At 42.9% G+C, this 12005-nt stretch overlaps 1 protein-coding gene across 5 annotated transcripts in view; it reads left to right on the top strand.

The window, feature by feature from the left end:
- The window catches only part of USP9X (ubiquitin specific peptidase 9 X-linked), a 117227-nt gene that overhangs the window by 88013 nt on the left and 17209 nt on the right, over positions 1-12005 (top strand). For 4 of the 5 annotated variants that reach the window (XM_084843912.1, XM_084843909.1, XM_084843910.1 and 1 more), the window contains 2 exons: positions 528-657; positions 5277-5462. In XM_084843912.1, the coding sequence (XP_084700038.1) occupies positions 528-657; positions 5277-5462 (316 nt within the window). Of the gene's footprint in view, positions 1-527; positions 658-877; positions 1052-5276; positions 5463-12005 lie in introns of all 5 variants that reach the window. The other variant, XR_014789131.1, reaches the window with a different exon arrangement.

Here is a 12005-nt window from a genome sequence, read left to right as displayed (position 1 = left end):
TTGGATGTCATTAGTATTTGATGTAACATTGAAAGAGTTTCATTACATTCTGGGGGTGTTCAGACGATCACATTGGTAAAAGAAGCCATTGTGGCCTCTCCCCCCAGCAAGTGTGACCGTCATTTGCATAATTCCCCGTGATGCAGCATGGGTTGGCATGTTTTCCAGACATGGCATGGCAGGGGTGGTTTCGTGCCCACCCTACAACCCTTGCTGCAAGTCGTGGGCTGTAGGGTGGGTATGAAGCCATCCCGTACGCACCACACACCACATTTGGACAGCACACCAACCCATACTGCATCGTGGGGAATTATACAAATGATGGTCGTATGCACAGCATGCACATGGGTGGGGGGAGAAGCCACGGTGGCTTCTTTTACCAACATGATTGTCTGAACCTAGTCTGTGATTTGAAGTATGTCTCATGTCTAGTTGGTCCCTTAAAGGCTTAATGACGCAATGTATCTTGTGTTCCAGTATATATGTTCAGTCAGTAAAAGGTCTGACATGCCTTTTTTGTTTTGTAGGTCTATGACAATTTAAGTTTGAGTGACCACTTGCTAAGAGCAGTACTGAATCTTCTTAGGAGAGAAGTATCTGAGCATGGGCGTCATTTGCAGCAATATTTCAACTTGTTTGTGATGTATGCCAACTTAGGTAATATGCTGTCTATGTCATCCTAAGGCTTTGCATATAAAGCTAAGTGTTATATCACTGCATTTGCTTATATTCTTGCTACTTAAACCTTGCCTATTTTTTTTCCTTTTTGACATTTAATTTCATCTAAAGCTTCATGCCAAATTTTCTGTATAGCTCATGGGATCTTCCATGATGCTGCACAAAATATTAGTAATGACTTAAATCATTGGTTTTCTAGCTATGTTCTGGAGATCCCTTGGGTTCCTCAGTGAAAAGATGAGTAATGATGGCAAGCTTCCCTGAAAGACACCACTACCAATCTTCACCTGAATCCACAGCTACACACAGAGTGTGGGATGTGTTTTAGGGCATGCCCTCAGTTTATTTTCGGGCAGCAGCCAACATGAACTGGGTGTGTACTCTAGAATATTGCTTATCTTCAGAGTCCTCAATAATCAGGGATTACTCAGAAGACAGTTCTGATAATAAAGGGTTATTCTTGCTGGTTTCAATGCATCACACATACGCATTCTGTGCGTGCACAGAGCTCTGTTCAGGAACCTTCTATAGCTGAGGATTTTTGGCAGGAATCCACCCCCACCGTCCCGGTGTGCATGTCCTGAGCATGTTCCCATCTATTCCCTCAGTTCTCTTTAACCAATCACTAGTAATAGTTTAAGTGATTATGTGAAATTGTAAAGTACAGGTGTGTGCATTAATTGCGTCCCCCAAACTTAGTCTTGCTAGTACATAGAACTGAGTCAAAACAGTATTTAATTTTAAAAAAAAATACTGTTAGAAAAAATATAAAATCCAAGTAGTACATCCGATACACTTTTTAAAAAACCCACACAGCTGCAGATTTAGCAAAAATCTAAATAGTATGAGAGATGTAATCCAAAGGAAAAGTGATTTGGAAAGTTTGGAAAAGTGAAATCCAAACTAATCAAACAAACCAAGAAAAAGACAAAATATAAACTAAGGATTTAATATGATCAGATGCATATTTTGGTTGAAGCACTTTTTTTTTAATGAATGTTCATAGTCCCTTATAAAGTGATAAAGTTCTTCTCAATTTCTTATCATATGTATTCATTTTACTATACGCAAGATGCCACAGCAGCATTCATACATCATGCTAAACTATAGTTTAGCGTGATATGAAGAAGCAACAGTGAACCTTGGGTTCACATACTCTGCCCCTCCCCTCTCCTCCCATGCAGCTGGGAGAAGTTGTTTGGAGGTTTTTGCTTCCACTTTTGATTAAGCTTGCCATGTCATCTGGATCCAGAACTGTAGTTCATCTTAAGTAGAATTGGTTTCCACAAGCCAGTTTTGTAAACCAGTTTGAAGTTGCTGTATTTGAAACTAACCATAGTTAATGTTATCCACAGTTCTGGGTCGATGTAACACTGCAAGCTTGGTTAATCTAAAGTGGAAGCTTCTGAACTCCTCCTTCCAGCTGTGTGAGGGGAGGGGGGAGTGTGCGAGTTCAAGGCTCGCTACAACTTGTTTAGTATGATTTGTGAACGGTTCGTCCATGTCCTGTTTAGTTCAGTAATATTTGGTTCTTCCATATTTTCCATGTACTAGTTAAGTTACTAGCAGCAATTAATAGATTAGTTATTTCAAATTATCCTTTTAGAACAGAATCATATATAATTAGAAAAAAGACTTCAGTAAAAGGAATTGTTGTCGGAATTATTTGTCTCAATATTGACAACACCTCTTTGCAAAAACTCTTAATTTTAATACATTCCCACTGTATAATGCATATGATCGCATTAGGGAGCTGACATCTGCAACAGTTGCCACATACATTCCAATTGTATTTCCCTAAAACTTGAGATACTAAATACCAATTATACAAAATCTTAAAATGATTCTCCTGTACGTTAGTAGAAATTGAATTCTGAAATTCATTTTAAAGTAAATAATTCCACAGTGGTTCTGAAATAATATAATTACAGGTATAACTCCATCTGTCCTTTAATTTTTGGATTTTTCTTTTCCCCTCTTACGTTGAAATCAAACTAGAATAAATTTTTGATAAGGGCCTTGTTTCTAATTTTAGTAACATTTTCTCAGTCTTTTAGAGAGCAATCCTGTGGCCTCTAGACAGAGTCTGAGGAGCAAAAGGATAGGTCGGATTCCCGGGTCCAAGGTTGGTGACAGTGCTCTGGCCTTGGACTTAGATGTCCAAGCTCCTCCACACACACACACACAGCCAATGCGGAGAGAACTACATTGGCTGCCTCTGCGAGGTCGCAGAGGCAACCTTGGAGAGAAGGGAAAGGGGGCGTGCCGGTGGGTGGGGAGGGAAGGGGGTGGCTTACGCCATATCCCCAGGCCTTCCCAGCCTCCTTCCTTCCCCCTCCCTGATGCCTCAGCTAGATGGGTGAAAAAGCCTGTCTAGCAAAAATATTGAGCAGGAAGAGTGCAGAAGCAAAGATGGTCTCCACTGCGCCTCCCGCTCTGCTTTGGATGGCAGTAATCCTCTAAATTCAGACAGCCCCATAGGATTGTGCCCTTAGTGGCATCACTTTGAAAATTAGAAATCACTGGTTGCAAAAAAAAAGTCTGATTTATAAAATAGTCTCATCTCTTGTACAATTGTGTCATATTGCAACAGCTCTCTCGCTCTCTGTATATGTATATATAAATTGACACTATATCCATATTTGTATGATCTCTAATACTTGTTTAAATTATTCACTATTGACAAAAATTGACATTAAACAAGAAATATAAGATAGCTTCATTCATACTTTTTCCCAACACATAATCAGAGCCCTACAAAACAAACCAACCCTAGCATAAGGCAACATATTATTTTTAATCCATAATAAAAGTTTGAAGTCGAATTTATACCTCAGATTGCTCCTGGGGGTTTTTTCTTTCGAGTGTGGAGAAGATTCTATAAGAAACCAACCTGCTAAAGTGACCATAAATAAAAAGCTTTGGAATATTCATTCTTCCCATAGTACTTTCTGATTAAAATTGGAAAATAAATCCTAGATCTTCTGTCTCCATTAATTTTGTAGCACATTCCCAGGCTTTTATTTTTATATGTATTTGTAAAAATAAAGTTAGAAATGTATTTATTTTTTGGCATTTTTATTATACTGATCCTCACCATCCAAGACAAATTAAAAAGATAGCAAAGGGTATAATTACATGGAAGAAACTTAATAAGAGAGGTCTTAGTTTTATTTTTGTCTTTGTCAAAAAGCAGCTTTTTTTTTTTTTTGGTGTGCTCTTGACTGCCATCTTGAAATATTGCCTCTTTTGTTTAGATCCTAAACACTAGGACGTGTGCAAATGCCTCCATAAGTTGGTTTTTAAAGCTCCAGGGAACTGTGTAGTTCCCAGCTCACAAGGCACAGCTCATGGATGCTCCCAAGCCTTAGGCACAAGGGAGCTGTGTAAACTGTTAAGCTTTTCTAACCAAAGTCAGGAAAGGTCTTTGAGACAACGTTAACTAAAGGTTAACCAGAGCTCCTTCAAATGCTTTCTGTAAGGCAAGGGTGGGTTACCTTTTTCAGCCCAAGCGCCAAAGTGGGAAAGGTCTCAGAGGCCACATTCCATCTGTGGGCAAGGCCAAAGGCAGAGTAGGAGGGGCCAAATGTTATTACCATGTTAAGTCTACTCAGAAATCTGATCGACTCACCCAGGAGTGCTTTCAAATAACATCCCAAATATAAAGCTTCTGCATGTCTACTCACAAGTAAGCAGTTCTCCTACCTGCAAAATGCACTCCTCAATTCTGTGCAGAAGCTCAATTCTTTGCAGGGTATTTAAAGGTCAGTTGCTTTTAAATACCTTATCTCTTGGAGATAGCACCAAAGGAGCTTGCGGGAGGGATGGGGAACCCTTGGGGGTTGTATCCAGCCCATGGCCTGGAGGTTCTCCATCCCTGCTGTAAGGCATCTTCCTAGTCTGTGTGACTGGTTGCAGCTCCACTTCTCACTCTGCCTTCAATCCAATTGAGGGGTTGCAGAGTATATAAAGGAGCTCTGCATTTGCTTTAGCTCACTTAGTCAGAGAGCTTTCCTGAGCTTGGTCAGACAAGCTCAGAGATTTCAGCTCCCTCTGAACCGTGCCCATAGGCTAGCTCAGGGACTGCACAGTCTGCTAGGATATTTTTAAAAATAGCCTTTGGGGGCTTTTGCATAGCTTTTTGAGCTATGATAAGTATCCAGGACTTGAACAAAAAGCAGAAAAACAGTTGAGCTTTGTAGTATTTACGTAGTTGTTTGCCAAAAGGACCTCCTTCATCAAGCATGCCTATTTTGACAAGAAAATTAAATCGTTAAAATTTGGCTCAGCTCCTCTAAATAATTGTACTAGAGTTAGTAATGGGCAAGCTGACTTTGCTAGATAACAAATTTCATAAACATATTATAAATCTTGCTGAATCAGAAAGGCTTACTCAAGTGATTCTGGCTGGATTGTTGGGGGTACAGAGTATCATACTTGTATTCATACTAAACACCTGTTTATGAATTTCCCAAATGTGAGCAGATGACTGAAATTTGATGTGTATGAAATAATAGTATATGCGACTTAATTCAGTAGCTTAAAATGTAGTTAAGTTAGCTCTAATTATTTTTCCCCTCTTACCACCTTCCCCTTAGGTGTAGCAGAAAAAACACAGCTTTTAAAATTAAATGTACCTGCCACATTTATGCTTGTGGCGCTGGATGAAGGCCCAGGTCCTCCGATCAAATACCAGTATGCTGAACTTGGCAAACTGTACACTGTGGTGTCGCAGCTAATCCGCTGTTGCAATGTGTCATCACGTATGCAGTCTTCTATCAATGGTACTGTTAAATTTAAAGTTTATAAATAGAATATATTTGTGATGAAATGTGTGGTATGGCTTGTTGCTGTTCATAGCTTTATTAATCTTTATTATACTGAGCTGTGTTCAAGATTTGGAGAACTTCTAAGTGATTAAAATATTCCCATCTGGTGCAAGGAGACATCCATTATGGGTTAACTCCTCCCAGTGCCCAGGACAGGTAAGGAACATGTGACCAGGCTTTTACCTTGATTTTCCAAAGCTCTTCCCAGCCAGTTTGTTCCTTGCCTTTGCCCGGGAGCTTGTTCTTATCTCTCCTCAATAATCTCTCTTTCAGGGCTCATTTTTCTTTCAATCCTTGTTATCACTTACCTTAGCAAACCTTTCTCTATAGTTGTTCTTTCTCCCCTCACCCCCCCCCACCCTTTCACTTTCCTTTTCTGGCTCTTCTGTTCATTCACCACAAGATGGCCCCCCTTAGCGAGAATTGCTCAAAGCCTGGAAAAGAACAGGAGCAGTCAGTAAGGCATATCAGAGTTGTCTGGACTCCCAACTGCCACTCACAAGGTGCCACCCCAGCTTGATCTAGAGGAGCTGCAGGTCACTGCTGTCTCCAACCATGAGAAGTTTAGCAAAGGCTCTGTAGTGTCCAGGCATAGCTGACACCTATGCCCTGCTTGAAGCTGCTGTTGCAACTGCCAATCATCCCATAGTGCAGAGCCCTTGTGAAACTGGATGACATGGGATCTTGCACCCTCTCACAGTTCTTGTCTTGGATGATGCTGACCCAGACATCAGTCCTGAAGAGTTTGCATGGGCATGTAAGCTATTTGGGGGGAGGGAAGTGGGCGAGGAACAGGAGGAGGCAACAACATGCTCTTTTGTTTCCCACCAACAATCTGCTTCATTTTCCCAGGATTGTGCGGCCTGCTTCCTACAAATGTGGCCATTTCCAAGAGATGATATGAAGCCACAGCAACCCCTCCCAGTTGCTCCTTCCTCCTCCACAGGGAAATCGGCTAAACAACAGCCCCCCCCCCCCCAATCCAGGCCTTGTTTAAAACCATACAACAGGCCATTAGACTGGAATTGGCTCAGCTCCCTGATCAGAGAAGGGGACACAAGAAATGCAAAGAAAGAACTTCCAGTTCCTATTCCTATGCTCCTTCCCTCCAGCCAAAGAAAAAACAAAAGAGGGCACTTAAGGCCAAACATTCTAAAACTTCTAATAAAATTAAGTTACCCACCTCTTCTGCTGAATCAGCTCTTGATTCTCCTGACCCTCATCTCACGGTCAATTGCAAACATCATAAGTCAAAGGGGGTGTCTCTGGAGCAACTTTCTGACTCAGGTTCTCTCGTTCTGTTAGATGAATCAGCACAGTTAAAGGGTGAATGGTCATATCAAGGAACAGTAGAGGAACCTTCCAAAGTAAGATTATTTAAGAATGATGATTTTCTACCTAAAGTGATGTCCTCCCTAGACATTAATTCCTCTCAGGAACCAACCAAGCAGCCTTCCAGAAGTGAAGGATTGTTTCCAGAGCCCAAGCCAGCTAACCATGAGATACCTTTACCTCCTTTGAGAAATTGGTTAAGGTTGAATGGAAGGTCCCCCACCAAGGTAAAAGGTCAAAATAACTTAAATAGCACAAAAATAACTCCTTATGACAGAAGGTTATGGAAGAACTTAAGGTTCCCCTAATTGATGCCCTCATGGCAGCCATGTTTTCAGGAACCATAAATCCTAAGGACAGAGGCTACTCCCTTAAGGAACCTAGTGAAAAACGTATTGAAGCAGTGCTGAAAAATGCTCACAAGAGTACTGCCTTGTCCCTTAGAGCTTCCTCTACAGCTTCAATTTTCTCCTGAGCCATTCTCCTGTGGGTTGAAGATATTACCAAAAATAAGGAGTTAGATAGTCTCTCCTTGCTTTGGAGTCTTTCTCAGTTATACAAGACAAACCTTCATATCAGATGCTACGCAGGATTGATATTTGTGGCATGTTCCAGTGCAGCAACCACAGTGGCAAGACATGTGGTTGAAACTCTGGAATGTGGATGCTTATTCCAAGGGAAACCTAGCAGTGGTCCCCTTTGCAGGACCATATTTCTTCAGGGAAGAGGCTCTTAAGAACATTTTAGTGGAGACTGAGGACAAGAAGATGTCCATGACTTCTTTGTCTAAGAAGAATGAAAGGAGGTTCTCCAACCAAGCACTGTCCTCCTCCTTTTCTTCCTTTCATCCCTTCAGAACTCTATTTAACTCATCATTTCAGCCATGCAACTATAGGTTCACAAACCCTACCTGGTCCAGAACCAGTTTCCGGCCTAGATCTCAAACCCCCATTCAGGGTAGACCAGGCCCACCCCAGTCCTCCAAAGCCCCTCAGCAACAGTTCTGACTCCCTTCTTGCATGTTTTGGGGGAAGGCTATAGCACTTTCTCCACACGTGGGAGCAGACAGCACCAGACACCTAGACCTTCAACACTATACAACACAGCTATTTCCTGGAGTTTCACTCCCAGAAACAAGTTTCTTCCCCTGCCCCTCTTCCAGATCTGCTCACAGACAACAGCTGATTGCAGCAGCAATTGCTCACCTCCAAGAGATAGGGGCAATATAACTTATTCCATCTCCTGAACCCTTCCAGGGGGTCTACTCCAGGGGTCCTCAACCTTTTTGGACCTGTGAGCACATTTGGGAATTTGAGAAACTGTTGAGGGCACCACCACAAATTGCCTAATCAGTGGATCACTGCTTCGGTGTCCACCTGTTGCATCTGTGGATCTTAGGCTGCATCTTATTCAGCAAAAATTTTGTTTCGTGTCTACTAGACACCACAACATCTCTTTAATAAAGGATAGTCTAATTTGGCTAATTGCTGGTGGTATGATACAGCTAATGCTTCTTTTAGACAAATGTTTTGGCAATGTCCAGTAGTTGCTTCTTTTCTGGGGAGGTTATTACACAGATAAATGTTGTACTGGAACAGTCTTTAATATTCACTGATGTACATTCTCTTTTAAATTATTTATCGGCTTCATGGAAATTAACAAATGGTCACCATAAATGTATTCCTGGTGCCCTTTTGGTGCTAAAAGACTGATATTATAACACTAGAAGGATAAACACTCACCTGCTTTAATGCAATGGATTGAGGACCTTACAACACGTTCAGTATTTGAATGGGTGGCATATAGAGACCACCTACAAATGGGTATTTCTTTAGATATTTGGTCCACTTTTGTTGAAGCCTATGTATAATTGCTAGAAAATTGTATGAATTTCATACAAATCCTTGTACATATAAACAGGAAAAAAATAAAAATTTGTGGGAGCCCATGGGCACCATGTTGGGAATCCTTCGTGGGTGTTATGGTGCCCATGGGCTCTGCTTTATGGACTGCTAGTGTACTCCATTCTCTTCCTCATCCCAATGAAGGGAGGGTCCTGGCATGCCATCCTAGATTTGTAGTACATCAATAAGTTTGTGGCACAGGATGGAGACCCTCCAGACCATCAAGGAGACGCTACATCAGGGGGATTTCCGATCACTGCACAACACCGGAGATTTCTCCAAGTCTCCTACAAAGGGCACCATTATTAGTACAGAGCAATGTCCTTTGGTCTGGCATCAGCACCACAAGTCTTTTCCCAGCTAATGCTAGCAGTGGCAGCTTACCTCAGACTTGAGGCCATTCACATTTACCCCTTTCTGGACAACCACCTTCTTAGGTCCCCATCACTGACAAATGCCCGTGCAGATCTACAGAACACCCTGTCTTGTCTCCAAGACCACAGGTTCTTGATAAACTTCCAAAAGAGCCATCTTCTACCTTCCTGATCACTAATCTACTTGGCAGTAGTTTTAGACACCTCCAAGGAATAATCTTGCTCCAGCCAGGATATCCAAGATCCACCAGGTAGCAAAGCCCCTTCTTCAAGCTTGCTCAGAAAACCTCATGTTCCTTGCTCAAGTGCTGTGTCTCATATCCTGCTCAGGAATCATACCATGGGCCAGGTTACATTCCAGACGCCTGCAATGGCTGCTTCTCCCTTTTCAGTCCAAAATAATGCACAAACTTCACATCAAAGTCACTCTGATTCAGACAGTCAGAACATCTGATGGAGAACACCACAGAACATAGCAAAGAGCTCATCCATTCAGGAACCCCATTGCCCCATTGTGACAACAGATGTCAGCCAGGAGCATGGCAGGACTCCTTGCTAGGGCCGCCCCATTCAGGGGACCTGGCCTCCTGAGCTAAAACACTACAGTATCAACTGGTTGAACTTACGAGTAATCCACCTCAACATCAAACACTTTGTCCAGCACATTGGTCCTGTTTGTTTCCTAGTTGGAACAGACAGCACAACATCTTTAGCCCACATAAATCATCAGGGAGAAACAAGATCCAAGTCTCTACACAAGGAGGCCTCTTCCTTCCTCGTCTGGGCGGAACACAACATCTTGACCATCACTGCACATCACATCCATGGGAACCTCAGCATGGAAGCTGACTTTCTAAATCAACAACGACTTGACCGAGGCAAGTGGGCTCTCAATCCAACAGTATTTCAGAGACTTTACTGTCACTTTGGCCTGCTCCAGGTGGACTTCTTTGCCTCCCCCCTCAACAATCAACTACCTCACTTCTTCTGCAGATGCCTGGTTCAAGCAGCAGAAGCCACAGATGCGCTCCATTCCCCCTGGCCCAGGAGCAGACTTGATGTGTTCCCATCGTTCTCACTTCTGTCCAAGGCCCTCAGGAAGATCATGGAGGAATGGGGAACTATAGTACTCATAGTGCCATTCTGGCCCCAGAGTCCATGATTCTCCCAAATCCTGCAACTGTCACAGTCTGACCCCTGGTTCCTTCCATCAGCACCTGACCTCATGCAAGGCCTGGTCTGGCATCTGTACCCCAGATGGCTACATCTAACCACCTGGCTACTGAATGCTAAACTTTCCTCTCCCTAGGTTATTCGGCTGAGCTTACAAACACTATGCTATCTTCCAGGAGGTCATCCATCAGTCAAATACGTGAAACAACCTGTTTCAACATTCGATGGTGCAAAATGAAACGTTGAGATCGTGAGACAGCAGGAATCAAAGAGTTGCTCCTATTCCTACAAGCGAGGCTAGATATGGGTCTCAAGGCAAACACGCTTCACAGCCAAGCTGCAGCTCTTCTGTCCTTTCCAAGCCCTGACACATGCCGCTTAGTTCCCACCCACACTTTAAACGGTTCCTCAGAGGATCATTGCTAATCTGCCTTCCAGTTATACACTGTTTCCCTACATGGAACCCACATTGAGTTCTTTCAGCTCTCATGTCTCCACCCTTTGAGCCCCATAGGTCTCTAGGTTTTTTGTCCCTTAAGGTTTTATTTCTTGTAGCCATAACATCTGCCAGGAGAGTTTCCTGAGATATCTACTCTCTCCATGAGAGCCCACCTCTGTATTTTCAGTAAGGACTCTATCATGCTTGGTTTGGATCACTCCTTCATTCCCCAAATTAACATTCTTTTTCACAGAGCACAAGAAATGGTTCTTCCCTCCATCTGCCCTAATCCTTCTCACCCCTCTGTATGGATCTGGCACACATTGGATGGTAGAAGGCCCATCAGAATCTAGCTTAAGATGACTGAGGAACTCAGATGTTCCAATTCCTTGTTTCCTTTCAACCAACGGCCTTAGCGCAGAAAACTTTCCTAGGCTCAAGACATGTATTTTTGCGGCCTATGAGAGGCTCTCTAAACGGTCATAAAAACTCCCTGTACCTGCATGTGTTACAGCACGCTCCATCAGGGATGCGGCTGCCTCAGCGGCTTTTTCTACTAATGCCCCCTTAGCAGGAGATCTGTAGGGCTGCCAAGTGGTCCTCATACCACACATTCATAAGGTATTATGAGAAGGACAAATATGCTTCTGCCAATGCAGTCTTCAGATGTAGAGTGTTGCAGCAGCTACTACATCAACGTAGAGTCTGTTTGCTTTGGGGCCACCCATGAGAATAGTAGCTTTTGTACATACCATGATGGATGCCTCCTCGCACTGGATGGGAATGGAAAGTTGGGTACTTACCATGATGTTCCATTCTAATCCGGTGTGCAGCAGACATCCATACTGAATCCTCTGGCAGGCTGACCATCTCTTTTGATATTTATCATAATTTCCTCAGAGTGTGCCAATCCCCATAGAGAGGTTCTCCCCTTTTTCCTTCTGTGCCTTCAGTTTTTCTCTGTTCTTTTTTCCTTATTACATTAAAGGCTCTTTAATAACTACTCTGTCTAAATGCTCAGCTAGTGAAGAACTAGCTGGGAGGGGCCATGAAGGCCAGGACCAAGACAAAAGGCCTGGTCACATGTTCCTTGTCTGTCCTGAGTGGTAGGAGGAGTTAACCTATGATGGATGTCATCTGTACACTGAATGGACCTTCACAGTCAGTACCCGACTTTCCAATTTGTATTGTCTTGTTAAGTATAAAAGCCAATTCCTTGGAGACAACAGAGGTCAGACTCTGGGATGCTCTTCCCTCAGAGTTGTCACAAGTCAAT

This window comes from Heloderma suspectum, chromosome 3, assembly GCF_057233095.1.
Source record: "Heloderma suspectum isolate Gila_16-S chromosome 3, 16-S_ref, whole genome shotgun sequence".
NCBI classification, from domain to species: Eukaryota; Metazoa; Chordata; class Lepidosauria; order Squamata; family Helodermatidae; genus Heloderma; species Heloderma suspectum.
Note: the sequence above shows the minus strand (reverse complement) of the source record. Positions and strands in the feature narration are given on the sequence as shown.